The 20,070-nt window shown below is 32.3% G+C and overlaps 2 protein-coding genes and 1 long non-coding RNA gene across 3 annotated transcripts; 2 read left to right on the forward strand and 1 right to left on the reverse strand.

Moving 5' to 3' along the window:
* Positions 1-1,697: 1,697 nt before the first annotated feature.
* Positions 1,698-3,556, reverse strand: LOC125594216 (ubiquitin-conjugating enzyme 15-like). Its single transcript, XM_048770509.1, has 6 exons — positions 3,393-3,556; positions 3,183-3,286; positions 2,999-3,101; positions 2,694-2,757; positions 2,064-2,152; positions 1,698-1,983 (listed from the first exon to the last, which is right to left on the reverse strand). Exons 1-6 carry the CDS (start codon positions 3,420-3,422, stop codon positions 1,888-1,890), a joined length of 486 nt encoding a protein of 161 aa, XP_048626466.1. The 5' UTR covers positions 3,423-3,556; the 3' UTR covers positions 1,698-1,887.
* A 235-nt stretch (positions 3,557-3,791) lies between these two features.
* Positions 3,792-5,520, forward strand: LOC125594217. Its single transcript, XR_007329785.1, has 3 exons — positions 3,792-4,711; positions 4,796-5,023; positions 5,273-5,520. It is a non-coding gene; the product is annotated as an uncharacterized LOC125594217 (long non-coding RNA).
* Positions 5,521-15,166: 9,646 nt separating this feature from the next.
* Positions 15,167-15,574, forward strand: LOC106408744 (pre-mRNA polyadenylation factor FIP1). Its single transcript, XM_013849454.2, has one exon. The coding sequence runs from the start codon at positions 15,167-15,169 to the stop codon at positions 15,572-15,574; it is 408 nt and encodes a 135-aa protein (XP_013704908.1).
* Positions 15,575-20,070: the final 4,496 nt, after the last annotated feature.

Here is a 20,070-nt window from a genome sequence, read left to right on the forward strand (position 1 = left end):
AAAAATTGACCTATGCTTCACTACAAATCGACGGTACCCCACCAGAAGCAGGTAAGTTTTCTCTTACAATTCATACTAATGATCTTACAATTCATACTAATGAGGAAGTAGTCCTAGCAGAATCTAAAGGTCAACTAAGCAACGCAATTAACCAAATCATAAATGAACAGAGAACTGCAATCCCTGTTAAAATTAATTTAATCTTAAATAAAGATGAAGAAACAAAATTGCCTTTGCAAGACTACTTAAATCCTAGCAGGACCTGTTCTAATAGGTCAGCCATTATGCTACCAAAAGACGATACCAAGAAATCCGGGCTTAACCTCAAATACCTAATCTTGGTACGTCAGAACTCTTTCCGTGGAACCATCTCAGAACATCCACACGATCACATCAAAAATCTAGAAGAAATCATGATGGACGAATACAACCGCTGTAAACTCTTCTCATTTTCCTTAGAAGGAGACGCCAGAAAATGGCTAGATCAATTACCAGCAGGATCTTTAACCTGCTGGAAGGAAATTAGGAGTGTTTTCATTAATCACTTTTTCGATTAGACACGTTATTGGGATGTGAGGAAGAAGATCTCCACATTTCACCAAGATCCACGGGAATCATTTAAAAATGCCTGGGGAAGATTCAAGAGTTATCAACTTGAATGCCCCCACCATAGTTATTCAGAACCACAACTTATTAACGCCTTTTACGGAGGTGTTAGCCTACATTACCAAACCACATTTGAGACAGCGAGTGAAAGGAGCTTCATGATCTCACTCATATTAACCTAAAGAGTGAATTACTCTCTCAAATAAGAGGTTCAATTGTAGTACTTAGGGATCGAATTCTCAGAGAGCTAGAGAACCTAATAAATCTAATTAAGTTGATTAAGCTAGGTTGATCATGATTAAATGTAAATTATAGGTTTGTGAGCAAGGTGGTTGCTCAATTGATTGATTAGGAGTTTTGGTACTTAGATGATAGTAGTTAGATTTAGGGTTTTTATTCAGGTAATAAGGATTATAATCCTACAGATGCCTAATAAATTGTATGCATGATATTGTAAATCTCCACACTTCATAACAAACCATTAGACTCTCCTTTCTAGGTTTATCTATTGACCAGTGTCGATCGATGTTTCTATAAGAATATCGATCGATACACTTGTTGAATCGTCGACCGAATATTCGATAGGAATATTGATAGACCATGAATTTTACCCACTTTTAAAAGAAAACGAGAACTCGTAGGTGGGTCGAGACAAATACGTTTATTAGATAAGAATACGTTCAGTCTGTTTACAAATAAGAAAATAAGCGGTAGAAAGCAAACCGGCGAAAGGTAGTCCGCCAGGAAGTACAAGTCGACGAGAGAGAGAAATGAAACCCTAGTTGTAGCCGAAAGTAAGTGTGCGTGGTCGATTTGTGGATCCCCTTTTCGCTGCCTCTTGCTCTCCTTATATAGACGACCAGTCAATAATCTAATTTGCCTCCACTCAATGGGTTTTCTGCTCGTTGGGCCGAGCTATCGGGCCATTGTGTCAAGCCGTCAAGTCGACTGCTTGCAGTCGCTCGTTCCGTCGACTAAAAACAATTTTGAGTCGAGCCGATCGGTAGTCCACGAGCTAACGAGCTGAGTCTTTTCTAAATGGTTATGGATCAGGTCAGCTATTATGTAGGTCTTTCCATACCAAACAAATATAAAATCAAAAAGTGTATATGGGATTTCAGATTCCGGCAATGTTTTTCTCCTCTTTGAGTTATTGGGAAGTGTGAGCATGACATTCCATAGGTAAAAGTGAAAAAGATGGAGACAATAAGTAAAAAACATTCAAATGTGTGAGCATTGTCATCTTCATATTACAATAAAGGGCTTCTCTTGGTCGTTGCATCAAGCCTTGTCGTCATGGAACCACCACCTCGTCTCCTTAGGAGACCTCCCGTTCTTACAATTCTTCACGTAACGATCATTATCTGCGGGGCGTTCCTGCAATAACATATACGTTTGCGACTGAGCTCATACTTCACAGTTTATGTACATTAGGAAATAAAAAAGGAAGCAGGAACCTTTGCAGGTGAACTTGATAGCATGGAGAGAATGCTGATGCAGACGGAACTCACAGTCATTGCAGGTGACCACGAGTCATATAGAATATCTGCCAAAAACAACCCACAGATATTTATACTAATTCTCCAAAGGAATCACTATCATCAGTTTACATGCTCAGGGATAAGCAAATCTGAACTAAGATGCAAAGCGGAGAGATACATGAACTCAAACTCCATAGCAAGTACAAAATCATGAGTCTAACAAGAGCTCTGCGTGTTACCAGCTCAGAGGCATAAGCTATGATATTTGAAAAAGATTATGATTTTGCAAAAGCATAAACAGGAATTATATCCCTAACTTTGAGCAACAGACAGAGTCGTTATCCAATAGAAACATTTCTAAATCACAGAACCATACAATTGGTCCAACCTCGGGTGATCAGTGATCACCAAAGCTATCTTCAAACTTGGTAAACTCTTCATTACATATCATCATAAAACTAACTCGACAAGGTATTCATAGCATCACTGCACATTAACAGCAATAAGAAGGTATGCAAGTTGGTGTAACACAAGCAAGATAAACTAACCCTTGAGATGCGAATTAAAACAAAATAAAACAATAAGCTAAAGAGATGGAGCAAATACCCAAACAAATATGTCCGTTGCTGTAAATATGTGGGTGTGACGGTGCCGGAGGAACAAAAATAACCTGCTCAACCAACAGCAGATGAAATTAATCACACTAACTCCATCAAACAGACACCTAAACCCAAAATAAAATAAATACTATAAATTCAATTAGGTTGAGTAACAAAGTGTAGCCAACCAAAGAGAATCGAAGAGAAAGACACATAAACATGTAAGAAAAGGAAGTAGTTCCGATCAGATTCGCTATTACAAATGTCAAACAGAAATAAAACAAGAAAACCTAGAGGATCGAGATGACATGCCTGGGGCGCTTCCATAGGGTAATTAACGGGAAATTCAACCTGAAGCTGGTAAGTCTCGTTCGCGTAGAGCGTCCCCGGAGCTCCGGTCACATCGATTATCCATCTTTCAAGATCACACCAACAGAAAACAAATCGATCAAGTGTTCAAACAGAGAGAGAGATCAAGGGTTCATTTTATTCTTACTTTTGAAGATTGTCGGTAACTTTGTGCCTAAATCCAGTGGGAGGATTTAATTGCCACTCGGTAAGCTCTTTCTGCAACCTATTGCACGCGATCTTGCTTAAGGCCTACGCATAATTGCAACAACCACTCCGATTTCAGATGTCATCAAAAGTTCTATACAAGAGAGAATAACAAATCCGTGAAGATATCGAAGACATGCGAGATAGAGACCTTGCGTGAGGGAGCGGAAGAGCTGGTCATGGCGGAGAAAGAGAGAATGAAGGTGTGCGATGCGTCGCCTCCTTTACTCTTCACGGTTTTCTTTTTCAGAGGGACACTTTCCTTTTCATTAAATTAATTATTTTGGATGCAAGAGTAACTACAAAAAAATAAGGAAAAAATTACAAATATCTTACAATACTAAAAGTAAGATATCAAGCCCTCTAAAGACATCCACGTCAGATTAAAAAATTCAAGAGTAAATTAGCTCAATATCCAAAAAGAAGTGAGATACCATAGAGTTGAGGGAAAATGGTGATGATGGGGGGAAAAAAATTGGGGGGAAATAGGGTATAGAGTGCAAATAGGGTATATGTTGTGTATAGGGAGTACAATTTCTCAAAATTCAACCAATAAAAATGTTTTTGACTGCCATGTCACTACCGTTTTTGTAGACCGAAGAGAAAATGGGCTTTCGTTTGATTTTAAAAGTAGTTAATCATGACCCGTGTGAAGCCTACCTCTCCAAACCTAATCTTCTTCGACGTAGAGTCTGGCGTTTCCATTCCCTGCAATCTCCGTTTCTTCTCTGTATTTATCACAACCAGTCTAGATCATTAAGTTCTGTTCTTCAATCCTTTTATAGTGGTAAAACGAAACCAAACATCTGTAGCAACAATGTTCTCACCAAAGTGGAGATGATAAAGCAACTAGTGAGATTACCAAAGATTGGAATGGCATTGACCAAGTCCTTCTCTGAAACCCTCACAGCGCTTCTGCAAAGGTTTCAACTTTCTTCTTCTTCTTACCTCTCTCTCTCAGATTAGAGCCTTTCGTTAATGTGTTGTGGGTTTTTATTTTGCAGATTAGCTTACATGGAGGACAAGTGATTTCGTGGAGGAATTACCAGGGCTAGGAGCTTCTTTTCACTAGCAACAAGGTATGTTAATTGTATAGACCATAACCCCATCAAAGAAGGAAGAATAATAAAGATCTGATTTTTTAACAAAATGTGAAATTGTGTAGGTTATCTTCAAAAACCCAAAATCAATGCGTAGAGGGATACAGATTTGTTATCTTCAAGTAACTTTATCCTCAGATTTCTCATTGTTTGATTTGAACATTGTAATTGAGTTGTTTGTTGTGTGTGTGTGTGTGTGTTTGAAGTTTGGAGATTGTGGATCACTGGATCAACATGGGTTTGCAAGGAACAAAATCTGGCTCATCGATGAGAACCCACCTCCCCTTGCCTCAAACGAGTCCTTTGGAAAATCATTTGTTGATCTTCTTCTCAAATCATCAGAAGAGGACTTAAAGCAATGGCCTCACAGGTTAGAAAGCATCATCATTTGCCTTTTATCTTCTTTCTCTTTACAGATACTAATGTATGTGTGTGTGTGTGTTTCCCTATGCAGTTTTAAGTTCCATCTTAGGGTTTCACTTGCCATAGATGGCGACTTAACATTGGTTTCTCGGGTTAGAAACATCAATGGCAAGCCCTTTAGCTTCTCATTCGTGTTATGCAGTCTCTTTACGCAATAGCTTGCTCAGAGTAGAGACTTCTGTCATGATAATATTCTTTTGCCAAGCCTAGAGTCTCAGACACACAATTTCCGTAGAGTGATGGATTTTTTTAACCCAAGGTAATTAGTAGTTAATATCATACATACGTGCTCAAATCTTTTTTGTGCTTTCTGTTTTGATTTTTAAACACACGGATCCTAGTAAATGATTTGAAAAGCATTGTTTAGATGGGTTATGGAGATGTCCAGCAACAGAGAAACAACAACAGTTGTAAGAGAAGATTTAGAGCCAAACGAAATGAAGCTTGAGATTGTTAAGAAAATGTTCTATTCTATTTTTATAACATGCCTATTTACCTTGTTTTGCAGGTGATCCAGTGAGCAAAAGAGAGAGAATAACCACACGCTCTTTGTTTAAAACTTGGGTTGACCACATTGTGAAGAGTCTCCACTTTTTTAAAACCGAGAAGTCTCAACTTTGATTGATAATTTTCCATACTTAAATGATAGAAAAGAATGTGCCACTGAGACATAAGATATTTCTGCAGATTTTGTTTTTGTTTTTTTGAACATCAGTCTGCAGATTTTCTTGATTGCATAAAAATTATTTTCTGGTATGGTAGGTTACTTGCAGAAGAGGTTAAATTCTCATTTACTCATTGTCACTAAAAGTAATAATGAAAGTCATTGGAAAAAAATTTTGAACACAAATCAGTAAAAAAAATATGACTGAAATTCATGTTTTCTTTTCACACTCTTAGCAGCCACTTATTGCTGAAAGAATAGAGAAACAAATATGTTAGTTTATTTTCCTGAAATTTATCAGATTTTTGTTAATAATGGAAAATTATTATGTTAAATGATAATGGACGGGTGTTTGGTTTGAGATAGAAGATAAACTGAGAGAATCTGTTTAGATTAATCCTACTCTCAACCATCTCTAATTTATAGAATTTGAGGTAAATTTACGGTTTTCATTGTCTAATATGGGAGACGGAGAGTTCTTTTTTTTTGGTAATCTAGGAGACGGAGAGTTGGATATTCTGAATGGAAAAACATTCATTGTCAAATTAATTAATGAGGAATACGTTGAATGAATCCAAATATGGACATGAACAAAGTAATGTACTAATGTTCATGATAATAGGGAATTATTATGTTAAATGATAATGGACGGGTCCTAACAAAGTAATAGCAAAATAAATTAGTATGTCTAATGCTTAGCATTTAACTTATGTTACACTGCTATTTTGGTATTATAATAAAGTACGTAATGGACACCACTTATATAATATCATCTATGTCCATAAGTTTCTGACTCTTATATATTTATAAATCTATCTGATTTTCAGTTACCTAAGACCAATGTTATAGTGCAACGATTATCGAAAGAACATCAACAAATGAAAACTCCAAAAAAAAAGGGTGAACACTTAAAGAAATGTAAGAAAGATCTTACCGCAAAAAAAAAAATGATTCATCTGCACGATCACACAAATCTAATATCATCACTATAAAAGAAATTTTTTTTATTCATGATATCAAGTAAAATCTAAGAATATTGTATTCATTCGAATATCTAAACCAACCGACTTGCACGATCATAAAGTCAACATATATAGAACATATTAAATAAAATTTATACAAATTAGTATAGTTAAAACATTTACAATTTATATATATAGAACCACATGAGGAGGAAATACAGAGATTTCCAAATAAATCAAATATAAAACACTAATGAAACATATTACTTTCGCTTCTATTTTTTAATTTATAAAATGATCGACAAAATGGCAGACCGCATAAAAATTAATACGGTTATGTTTTCATTAATCACATAAACACAAAGCCAAAAATATAATAGTTAAAATAGATTATCGATTAAAAAATATTTGACAAAAAATAACTAAAATCAAATATTTCAATATAAAAAAATGATAAACTTAAAATATATACACCTACATAGTCTAACAAAAACATAATATAAAATAATCGGATGATAAACAAATATAACATAATGAAATTAGATAATTTAAAACAAACAAATTAAACTATTTATACCGACATAAAAAAAATAGAATTCAAAAAATTGATTTCACATTAAAAACTTAATCTATAACACAAGTGTAAGTGCATCATTTGAGTCTGAGAATTGTTTTCTTCTAATTTATTTATCTATGAGATAGTTTAGATCTTTTCAGTTAAGATGATATAAACTACCGGCAAAAATAACACCAAATTTTCAAATTAATTATAAAAAAAATTTAAAATATAATATAATTTCTTTTTTTTTGTACGACAAAATATAATATAATATAAAATGTAATAACTCATATATACATAAAATGATAAAATTTTAAAATAAATAAACCGCGCTATGCGCTGTGAGAATCTCTGGTAAAAATAAAGAAAGAGAAAATAAGAAAGAGATGACAGAAGAAAGGGCAATTCTCATAGACATTTTGATCGCAAAAATTGACCACAAGAAGTAAAATGATCAAAATATTTTACTTAATAGGTAAAAAGATCTTAATATCCTAGATATATTAAAAAAATTAAAAAATTAAAAAAAAATAGTTTTAGGTTATATGTTTTCAGATTCTAACTTTTTTATAAAAATTATTTTTTAAAAATCTTTTCCGATTTTTTTTATTTTTTTTTTCAAATTTCCTTTTTGTAATTAGAAAATACTTTTTGAAAATATTTTTAAAATTTTTATTTTCAAATTTTTAATATTTATTTATTATTTTATAAAATTTTAAATCTGAATCTCAAATCTCCAACCCTTAACTCTAAACCTTAAGGTTTAGATTAGTTAACCCTAAGGTATAAGTGTAAATTTACCTTTTTAATGAAACATTTTGGTCATTTTGATTCTTAGAGGCTATATTTGTGACATAAACTTTTTAGTGCTATCTTAAGGTATTTCTCTAGAAAAAAAAAGCATATATTCTTTTTCAAAAGACTTTCAAAAAACTTAAGAGATTATCTTAGGCCTGGGTTCGATACGGTTTTTTTAGGATATGGATTCTTCGGATCTAGACATTTGAATCCAGTTAAGTATTTGGAAGTTTTTGATACGAATTTGGGTCGGTTCCTCTCAGATCGGATCAGTTCAGATCTATAATTAAAATACATATAAATTATCTATAACTAGGTGATAATTTGCGGTCTACGCGGGGTGAGGAGACTTAAAAAGATTATAACTTTGAAAAAATATTACAATATTTATTGGTATTCAACGAAATTGTGTTGAATATTATAGGAAATATTTTTTCCTACAAATATTACAAATATTTGTAGAAAACATTATCTATAGGTATTAGAAAGGTAAAAGTCATAGACAAATTTTACATGTTGTATAATAAGGAATTCAACGAAATTGTGTGTGTCTATATAAAGTAAGCTTTAATTTTTTTTTTTTATAAAAAACTTGTGCTATTTGTTTTGTTTAATTGAAGTATAGTTTGTCGAAATGAATCAATAAGAGTAAGCAAAAACTTATATAAAATTAATTAAGAAGTAAAGATAAACAAAACATATACGTAATAATACGGGTCTAGGATTAATTTGATGAAAGCAAATAGCCATAATTATATACAACTAGAGATTTTTTCTGCGCTTCGCGCGGATTGTGTCTTATAAATTTATTTTATTTATAATATTATTTGTCGTTTTTTTTTTTACATTAACTTCTTGTTTTTCCAATGTTAGTTTTTCTTAATTTAAATTTATATGTTTATAATTTTTCATTTTTCTTGTTGTAGATGGAGATTTATATTTTTTATTGATGGTTTTTTGTATGTGACATAAAGTTTTTGAAATTTTAAAATAATGTTATATATAGTACGATTAACACATTAAAGAAGAGAAACATATTCAGGCACATTTTTACACAGGTTTTATATGCATAATTTTAAACATTATATATGTATATATTTTAAGTTTGAAACATGTAAATACTTTTTAAAGCTAAATACTTGTTCTGAGTTTACATAATTTATCGAAAGTTTTATCTCTTTTTAAATTCAAATCACTGAAAAAATATATCAAAAAGTCAGTATAGATGGGTTTTTTGGGCTTTTAAATCAACACTGAAAAATTACATGAATCAGATAACAACAGTTTTATAAACAACTGGATAAAATTTGACCGAGCCAAAGATTTTCACACAATATGTTCTTTCTTCTTCAAATTGCGAAGAGCCTATAGGCACAAGAAAAAAAAAATTTGTTTTCACTTATATAACATTTTTTCTCCTTTACACATGGAGTTTATTACACTGTTATAAGCAATGGAACTCTATTCATATAAAATTCACATCTATGCATTTTGACAAAGAAGAATTTTAGCCATCTTTAGTTTCAGAATGAACCAACTTCAGTCATATACACTATATTTTCTCTATGATTCAAATCTTACGATTTTAATATATGTGCAGATTTCCATGTGAAAAAACACGCACGCCATCTATCATTCAACCTATTACTTTTTCCAAAGTAAACACTATAATCCTTGTTTGGTTAGCTCCACAAATTAATCTCTTTGGATCAGTTTACTAAAAAATATAGATACTAATGTCAGAAAAGAATATAAACACTATCAACAACAAATATTGGCACAAGACTATTTGGTTCAAGGAACATATTCTACGTAATACGTTTATATCATGGCTGGCTTTGCGGAGAAGACTGCCAACCAAGGATCGCTTGAGGCGTTGGGGGTTAAATGTCTCAGGAACATGCGTCCTTTGTAATCTGGAAAGAGAGACTCACCATCATCTCTTCTTTGAGTGCTCTTTCACTCGCTTGATATGGGAGCCTTTTGCTGCTGAAGTTTGGATTTCTCCTCCGACTGATCTACACTCTGTTGCAGCCTGGATCAATCAACCTCGCGTCAACGCAGATACACATGCTACTCCAGTCATCAAGCTCTACTTTCAGTCAGCCATCTACCTGCTGTGGAAAGAGCGTAATGTTCGTGTGTTCACAGCTGTCTCCTCACCTTCATCAGTCATCCTTGCCTCTCTCGACCGTATGATGGGTGACCGTCTCCTCTCTTACCCGGCAAGTTCTTCTTTCTCCTCTTCTCTACTTCTTTTTATCTTTCTTGTATAAAACTTCCTTAAGACTTTTTTTACCTTGAGTTGTTGTTGGTTGTTTTTGTTTCTTTGCTGTAATAAGTTGTTTAAAAACAACAGTGTAACCTTTCAAAAAATGATAATCTTAACATCTTACAAAAAAACAACAAATATTGACTTATTTATGTGAATATATATTTTATTTTAAATCATTATAGTGGACGAAAAAAGCACCATAATTTGTATAACAAATTTTCTTAGATTCACGTCATCATACTCACCATTTTACCATTTTAATTACATAATTTTACATGAGCTTCTTCACCCTCCCCGGTTATTTTCTCTTTAATTATAACTACAGTATAAAGTTATAAACTATATATATTATAAATTAATAATTTATTTACCCTTGAAGTCTAACGATTAAAAATAGAACATAATTCAATATAGATATATGATTCTATTAATAAATTAGTAGTTACAAATTTGAAATTTTTAGAAATATCAAAAGTTGTATGTTAGTTAATTATCTTCTAAATGACATTTATTTCTAATTCTTTTTGGATGAGAATATTTTGGCTGAGGTGGATAGTCCCAAAAGCCTTGAATTTAGTCCCTTTTATATAGACTGGATCAATCAACCTCGCGTCAACGCAGATACGCATGCTACTCCAGTCATCAAGCTCTACTTTCGGTCATCCATCTACCAACTGTGGAAAGAGCGTAATGCTCGTGTGTTCACAGCTGTCTCCTCACCTTCATTAGTCATCCTTGCCTCTCTCGACCGTATGATGCGTGGCCGTCTCCTCTCTTACCCGGCAAGTTCTTCTTTCTCCTCTTCTCTACTTCTTTTTATCTTTCTTGTATAAAACTTCCTTAAGGTTTTTTTTTACCTTGAGTTGTTGTTGGTTGTTTTTGTTTCCTTGCTGTAATAAGTTGTTTAAAAACAACAGTGTAACCTTTCAAAAAATGATAATCTTAACATCTTACAAAAAAAACAACAAATATTGACTTATTTATGTGAATATATATTTTATTTTAAATCATTATAGTGGACGAAGAAATCACCTTAATTTGTATAACAAATTTTCTTAGATTCACGTCATCATACTCACCATTTTACCATTTTAATTACATAATTTTACATGAGCTTCTTCACCTTCCCCGGTTATTTTCTTTTTATTTATAACTACAATATAAAGTTATAAACTATATATATTATAAATTAATAATTTATTTACCCTTGACGTCTAACGATTAAAAATAGAACATAATTCAATATAGATATATGATTCTATTAATAAATTAGTAGTTACAAATTTGATTATTAATTTACCCTTGAAGTCTAACGATTAAAAATAGAACATAATTCAATATAGATATATGATTCTATTAATAAATTAGTAGTTACAAATTTGAAATTTCTAGAAATATCAAAAGTTGTATGTTAGTTAATTATCTTCTAAATGACATTTATTTTTAATTCTTTTTGGATGAGAATATTTTGGCTGAGGTGGATAGTCCTAAAAGCTTTGAATTTAGTCCCTTTTATATAGTAGGATATTCACTAATTAATATTCCATAGCTTGCGCTCCAATGCATAGCTAAAACTTTCCTTAACACTCAAATGCTAATAAATCAACGCATATCAAATTCGGATACATAAACTAAATTTGTTTTTATACGACCCTGATTGACAAAAATAACTTGATGGTTTTAAAAAATCCATAAATAAAGATTATGAATTGATTCAAAAATTCTTTCCAAAATTTTAGATATGCCTTGTGTTAAACGTTCTATTCATGTTCTGGAATATAAGGAAACCAAGATTGTGAATTGATTCCAAAAATCAATCAATCAATAATTCAATAATAAAAATTATAACGAAATCATATTGTAAAAATATTGACTCTAAAAACCAAGAGTTATACTTTGGTTCACCAATAAATAGGAATTTGTTATTCTTATTAAATATCTTTTAAAAATAAAATAAAATATTGTATAGTTATATTATATTTTTAAAATAAATAAAAATAGTAATTATAACAAAACAAAGTTTTAAACCGTCAGCAAAACACTAAATCATAAACCCAAAATCTTAAACCCTAAATCCTTGGATAAATCTTAAACCCTAAATTAAAAATACTAAACTCTAAATCTTAAAAACCCTAAACCCTTAATCCTAACCCCTAAACCCTTTGATAAAAATAAATAAAAAATACGTAGTTCCTATAAAAAGATAGTTTTTTAAAATATTTTTAACGTTATCGGCAAAACACTAAAAATCCCTGAATACTAAACACTAAACACTAAATCCTTGGATAAAACATAAACCCTAGGGTTTAGGATTTATCCAAGGGTTTAAGGGTTAGGATTAAGGGTTTAGTGTTTTTGATTTAGGGTATAGAATTTATCCAAGGGGTTATGGTTTACCCAAGGGTTTAGGGTTTAAGATTTGGGGTTTTGGGTTTTCCTGACGACGTTAAAAATATTAAACAAATTCTATGTTTTTGCAACTAGTACAATTTTTTATTTATTTTTATTTTTTTATTTTAAAAATATAATATAAATTGCAATATTTTGTTCTTTTTTTTAAAAGATACTGAATATGAAATAAATAAAAATACTATTGGTTGTTGGTGAACCTACATGTTCACCCTAGGGGTTGGTGAACCCAAAAATAACTAAAAAACAATTAAACAAAATTATAACAAAACATACTAAGACGGTTATTCCAAAACAATTTGATAGCATGCCTAGGAAAATTGTGGGTGGAATATGGCTGACCGCTAATTCATATACACCATAGCTATACAATTAAGAGTATTCTAAATATTAGTATCACATAATTAAAAGATAATTTTTTTGAAAATCGCCATACTCATTCGAGATTTTTCAACACAATTATATACTTAGATAGCCGGTTTCGTTCTCTAATAATTAAACTTTTGATGTTGATAGGGAATAGTTTATATATGTGAGGTTGATATACAAAGTTATGGCGCATATTAGTATGGCAATATTGAAATAGAAAGGTTGGTATAGAAACTTTTAATATTAGATAACATGTTTCATTCTCTAATAATCAAACTGGTTTCGTTATCTAACTAAAAAGCATATAGTATATTATGTTAAGCTACAATTTAATGAACAATGGTAGTATATGTAATTATTCTAGTACGAAGAGGGCTTTTAATTATAGGGTGTGAGAATAAATATGGTGTTGCTACGAAAAAAAAAGCAATTTGTTAATAACACATGAAGTGAAGGTTAGTTTATAATAATGCTCCTAAAATAATAATAAGTGAATTTTTAATCCAAAGTGAATCCGAGTTAATTTCAGGTATTTACGGTACAAAACAAAAGATCCGAAATACCTAAATTCTATCAAAATTTAGCCAAAATGACTAATATTCATCTAAAGTTTTACAAAATAACCAAAAACAACAATTAATAAATTAAATAAATATTTTAAACTCTATATTTGACATTTAAAATTTCATAGTACTTGAAAATGTCATAAACATAATAATAAATTTTGATAATAAAAAGATATTTCAACTAAACATAAACTAAAATATTGAAAATAAAACACATGAAATCATAGTTTTTGATATTCATATTTTTAGGCCGGGCATGAAATCCAAGAATTTTCCCAGGCCAATCTTAGCTTCCCATTAGACGTCAAACTTTCCCAAAACCAAAACACTTTAATTTTTGATTTCCTCTGATGTCAAATTCTTTTGAAAAAAAAATCGATCTTCTCTCAGTCTTCTCGTGTCGTTATGTAACCTTACAGAACCTGAAACGAATACTCTTAACTCGTTCCTTTGGATTTAATAACATTTTTAAGTATTAACCTGCTTCACTTGAATCTTTTCATCAGATACTCCACCTGGAATCAAGTTCACCTAACCTTGGCTCCGGATGCCTAAAAGGTAACTTCTCAATCCTGTAGACACTGATTTCACTTAGAGTAACCAATCACTCAGCCTTTTCATGACTTCAGATACTGCCAAAAATATGTGAATGAATTCCTAGCCCTCTGCATTTTGATTCCCTTTGTTACCCTTTGATTTTTTTTGATGTGCGCTTATCTTAGAATAAAAAAAAACCCTTGAATCAACTGCAGTAGACCTGAAATATTTTTAGCGGGAAACTAAAATAGAAGAATTCCTAGACGACTTACATATTAGTCGTTTAAACCCTAAACATAACCTCAAAAATAAATTAACTAACTAAATACTTCATAAAATAAATTAAACTTAAAAAGTGTTTACTATACACATAAATAAACACATATAGGTACAAAAATTAATTTTTCAAAAAAACATTTAAGCTTTCTAAAATCTAACCCTAAGAATACATACAATACTACAATATATGTTGCCAAACCCTAAACCAAAGAATATCATGATTAACTACTTTCACTCATCTATGTTAAAAACTATTCAATTTTATTATATCTTAATTTACATCACTTAAAACTGTTTATAATTACATGATTTTAATTTTTCACTTGTCAAAATATTTTTTAAACAATTTATAAATTATTTTTTAGATACACCAGACGATTTCCAGTATCTCAGAAGACTCAAACGCCTTATCGGAGCTATATTCGTAAAAATGAGTTCTGTTTTTTTTTGTTTGATCACAAGGGAATGGATGTACTTTCACAAGGTTTTTTTATGTTAATTTTGCATTTGATTCAAGTTTGGGTATAAGTTTGCATTTCAAATCAAGTTTTGAGTCATATTTCACAAATTTCCCTCTTTGTAGTGTGTTCTTGTAAAGGCAGTAACGCATATATGTACGTTGTAGCTAAACACAAAGGCACATCTAGAAGATTCTAATAGCTTACATGAACAACTCAATATCGAGGTCATTTTTTGAAACTTGGTATTTTCAAATATCACATTGTTTCTGTGACCAGATTTTTAGTAAAATGTAAGCAACGTGAGGAGGTAAAAAATAATAAATAACTATCAAAAGATATAACAGTTGCTCGAAAAAAAATCTATAGAATCCTTATCCCTAACATTATCAAAAGATTAGTGTAAAATAACAGAAGAAATATAATAGGTGAAAACACCTATATAAATTGGTCCGGTCTCACAAAATTGTATCCGTGGACAAGTTAATTCATTTACACTCCCTAGTCTTTCGTTGTTGCCGTAGTCATGAAGGGCTTCGTTTTGACCACAACACTCCTTGTATCCCTGCTTTTGCTTGTCTCTCTTCCAATCTCAACCGTTGGATTACCAAAGATATGGTGGCATAAGCAATCAGAACAAGCGGATGCCCGCCACCTTCTCAAAGGCCCTTCATCGGAGACTACAAGGTTGGTTGGGCTTGCACTTCTATCACAGGCCCCTAACTCATCTCCATCTCCCACCGGACTGTTTCCATGGCTTCCCATCATCCCGAAACTACCAAACCTTCCGGGACTTCCTAACATTCCAAAATTCCCTAACATCCCAGGCCTCCCTCCCCTCCCGGGACTCCCTCGCCTACCAGACCTCCCTCCCCTCCCTCCCCTCCCGGGCCTCCCTAGCCTACCTGGACTGCCTCCTCTACCGCCATACTAGTCACTAATCAGTAGTTATGTCAGACGAAATGGAGTAGTGGTTGATCAAAGCTGTGCCGTCCCCGATATTTTAATGGCTTAAAGCATTAGAAAATGTGGCCTTCTTATAATAAAATAAAATTTAACATATTATTTAAAATTAGAAATGAAAAAAACTATAATATATCAATACAATTTTATTTCTGAAAAACAGATCTTGTAGCTTTTCTTCCAGAAAATATGTTTATAATCTTTTCGTAGCCAAGTTTATCAAACTTTCAATAGATATCATTGATAACCCATTAAACCTCTCTTGTGACATGGTAGATCGTAGATAATTTTCTTTCAATTTCAATATGGAAAAAATATTTCCGCAGTGGCAACATAACCCCGGTTTGTAAACAATATTCGTTAAGCAATCCATGAAGAATCCAGGTAAAAATTCTACATTGTTTTCAAAGATTTCAATACTTCATAAGCGCTTTTAACTTCTGCTGGTAGTACCATTCTTAGAATTTTAAGCTCAGAACATAGATCTTCCATATTTACATCTGAATGTTCACCATGCCTACGAAAATCTCCAAGTCTAACACAAGATTTTCATCAGCTCATCATCACTAGTTGATTTCAGCTTAATTAAATAAACATATCACAACTTTGGAATTGTTCAAATCTTGTTTCAATAATCCGAAAGTTCTAGTTGAAGATGATAATAGACAATAGGTACGTTGAACAATCCCAAAGATTACACTGATTTTGTAGATGAAGAAGCCATATCACAAAGAGCGAGATTAAGGCTATGACATCCACATGGAGTATAACATGCTTGATATGCTCAAATTACCTAACAGCAATTCTCTCATATAAGAGTGTCATTGAAGTATTTAGGGATCGAATCCACATAAACTCTATGTTTCACACAATAGATTTGAATTTCAGACTAAGTTAGGAAAGAAAGCAGTAAGCAATAAACATAATAAAAATAGATAGAGATGTAAGTAATGGGAAAGACGCTAAATCTAGGGATATCAAACAAGAAATTCAAACACAAATCAATAGATGCCGAAGCTTTATAAGGCTCAATTTTAGAACTCGAATTCAACAGTAAGTTATCAAACACTCGTTAGGATAAACTATGAGATGTCTAAGACTAATCAAATACCAAATCTCGCTGCGTATTTGATGCATCAAACAAGCAATAAACCAGATTCAAATATGTTCAACTAAATCCTAGACTAAATATTTTTGCAAATAATTATTTAGTCCATAATGATTGGGTTCAGGTTATTGGTCACACTCTCACGATATTGATATCACTCAAATTAGCCTAAGTGATTTGTACTCTCTAAAATAAAAAGTCGAGTTTTAGTACTTATGGATCGAATCCACAAGGAGCTGGGGCACACAAAAGATCTTAAACAGTTTATAATTAAGCTAGGTCAATTATGGAAATAGTAAATTGCAGTGGTGAACAAGGCTGTTGTTCGGTTGATTGGTTTTGAGGTTTTGTAAACAATTATGAGAAAGCATTAGACTTAGGGTTTCTATTCATGTAATCATGATTATAATAGTATAGAAGCTAGAGTGGTTTATTGGATATTCTAGAACTCAAACAAAGTAATAAACTATCAATATTCGTTTGTTTAGAATAAGTATTGTCTGGATCTCAGATCTCAACTGTCGTTTGTTGATCGATGCTATCATTGGATAGTCGATCGATACACCTATAGGGTTGTCATCGATGTTCCTTCCAGTAAGCTTTACCGAACGGGTTTGACTATGTTCACTAGGTTTCCTAGATAAACTTCCGCTTGTTTCTAGCAATCCAAGCACAATATGAATTATTTCAGGTAACATAACAGGCTTCCGCTTGCGCCTAATTATCCTAATATCAGGGTTCTAGTTAGCTACTCTTGAACACAATCAATAAGAGCAATTCAACTGATGGATATCACAAACAATTCATTAATCTATATTTTGGACTAATCCTTCATAATCCTATTTGAACCCTAAACCTAACAAGGTGAACTACTCAAACATAGTAAAGCAATTCATTACAAATAACATAAAAGAATTCATAAATAGATAAATGTTAGAAATACTAGAATTCCAATACAAATCTCTGAAAGAGTCTTGGATCTTCTCTCCAAATATACTAAAAACCTTGGCTGTGTGAAACTAGAAAAGAGTAAAAAGCGTGTGTTGCCTAGAACAATGACAGAACACATAAATATTAGATTAAAAGCCGACAAAGGGTATTTTTGTAAATATGTCTCGACTTGGGTTTTAAGTCGGCTGGACTTTACGCTCTTCGTTGTCGATCGATGGAACAGAGTGTGCATCAATCGATGTTGGACTCTGAATGTCGACCTCGAACTTGTTTGATGGTCAGCTTCGAGCTCCCTCTCATTTTATCTCCAAAATGCATCCAAATCATCACTTTTCTTCAAATCATCCATAAACCTGTAAAATGCTAAAAAGACTCCAAAACATAATGGTTAGTTCCTAAAACACCCATATACCATGGCTAAAAGTTGGTAAAATCCATGGTACAGTAAAACCTCAATAAATTAATACTCGTTAAATTAAGAATCTTTATAAATTATTAAATTTCGCAGGTCCCAACTTGGACCAGTTGAAAATTTGATACAAATCAATAAAATAATAAGATAATTTTTATTTTCAAAAATTCTATGTAAATATATGGTTCCAATAAAATTATAAATTAATAATTTATATGTATATATATTTTATATAAGTAAGAACCTATTATTATATTCTCTATTTTATATTCACAATGGAATTATCTTTATATTTTCTTAACACTTCATATGTTTTTGATGAGATTTAGTAATATTATATCTAAAACCACATTTAAGTTCTATGCAATATATATTATATACAACAAATAATATAATAAAATTAATATAAATGTAAAATTTCAATCAAACGACACATGGATTCTAACTCAAGCAAGTTTCTGAACACACATGTAGCTTGTCTGATCCCTTTCTTCCTTATTTCTCTCTTCTTTGAATCTCAATTCCAATGAACAATGATGATGATACCGTCCATTTTTATTCACCTTCTTTTTGATTTTTTTTATCTTGTCACATGAGACTGTCCTACCCCTCGCTTCCAACAATGTGTGATCGTTCCATTAGAGTAGAATAATGGGGTCGCAGGAGATACTCCTACCCCTCTAATCCACAGGAAATCATTTCAATCTTTTATTTATATAGATACCGAAGAGAGAGAGAGAAGGGAATCAGAAACACACAGGCTTTTAACTTCCAGACTTGCAGGAGTTATCTGATCTAATATATACCAAGCTCCAAGACAAGCAGTTTAGCTCAATTAGGTTGGATATCAGCTTTGGTTTCTTCAAACATCTCAGCAAGTGTGGATAATTGGCAGATGATCCACTTTAGTATCTCTAATACACTCTACAGTCAATAAATCTAAGAGTGGTGCTACAAAGTGGTTAGATAATAAGTGAAATTGAAAAGTTCATTATCGTTTTCTTCTCAATAAAAAAATTTGAAAAACATTTTGTAAAACTCATACAATAAACTAGATATTAGTAAACCTCCCCCCATACTTATATTGCACTGTCCCCAGTGTGTATCTAGTCGGATTTTGGTGGGAAATAAATCATAAGTGCATAATGTAACAAGGTAGAACGATATACCTGCTCGCTGATGTGTTAGTGCGCGTCGGTCGATTCTGGTGTGGTAATGTCGATCGATGTCAACCTGGCCTCATCTGTCGATAGATGGGGAAATCGTCTCCTCGGGTTTCGTTTTGGTTTTCTTTTAACCTGCAATAATTTAAATGCGAAAATAAGTAACAATTTTGAAATAAAATTAAGTAAAATTACCTAATAGTGAGTTGCCTCCCACTCAGCCTATCAATGCTGTCATTAAGTGGGTAGTAGACATCATCGAGCCTCATGTAGGTATCATCTAATGACATCTCCTGGGCTCTATAGATACCATGTACAAATCATCAATATCTGCTCTGCTGTAGCTTCTCAGACTTGGCAAGATTCTGGTGAATTTCTCTGCATGCTCTGGTAGACAAATACTAGCCTCCTCATACATTGTAGCTCTCTCCAGAATATTGATGTCTTCTCTTGACACATAAATGATTCTTCCATCTGGTGCTCGTGCAAATCCATGCTCGTCTCTGTATACATCACATTCATCTTTCTTTTCCCAATGGAATAATCTTTTTCTTTCGGAATCGTAGGTCTCTGTCCAAACTTGTAGCATTTGTCGATCGATGGCTGACCTCTCCTGCCGATCGATGCCGAATCTTTTGCTCTAGCATCTGCCTCTGTTCCGTGATGAGTATCAATCGATATCGTGATGTCTCCGTCGATCGATGTTTCCCCTCTGGTATCATGGGAACCCCTGAGAACTCTTGTTTCTTCCATGGCAAAGCCACTGTACTCAATAGTTGCTTCTTCTTTGTAGCCGTCATCATACTCATCACGTTCCATTGCGCTCATCTTCA

The sequence above is a fragment of the Brassica napus genome, assembly GCF_020379485.1.
Source record: "Brassica napus cultivar Da-Ae chromosome A5 unlocalized genomic scaffold, Da-Ae chrA05_Random_12, whole genome shotgun sequence".
Lineage (NCBI taxonomy): Eukaryota > Viridiplantae > Streptophyta > Magnoliopsida > Brassicales > Brassicaceae > Brassica > Brassica napus.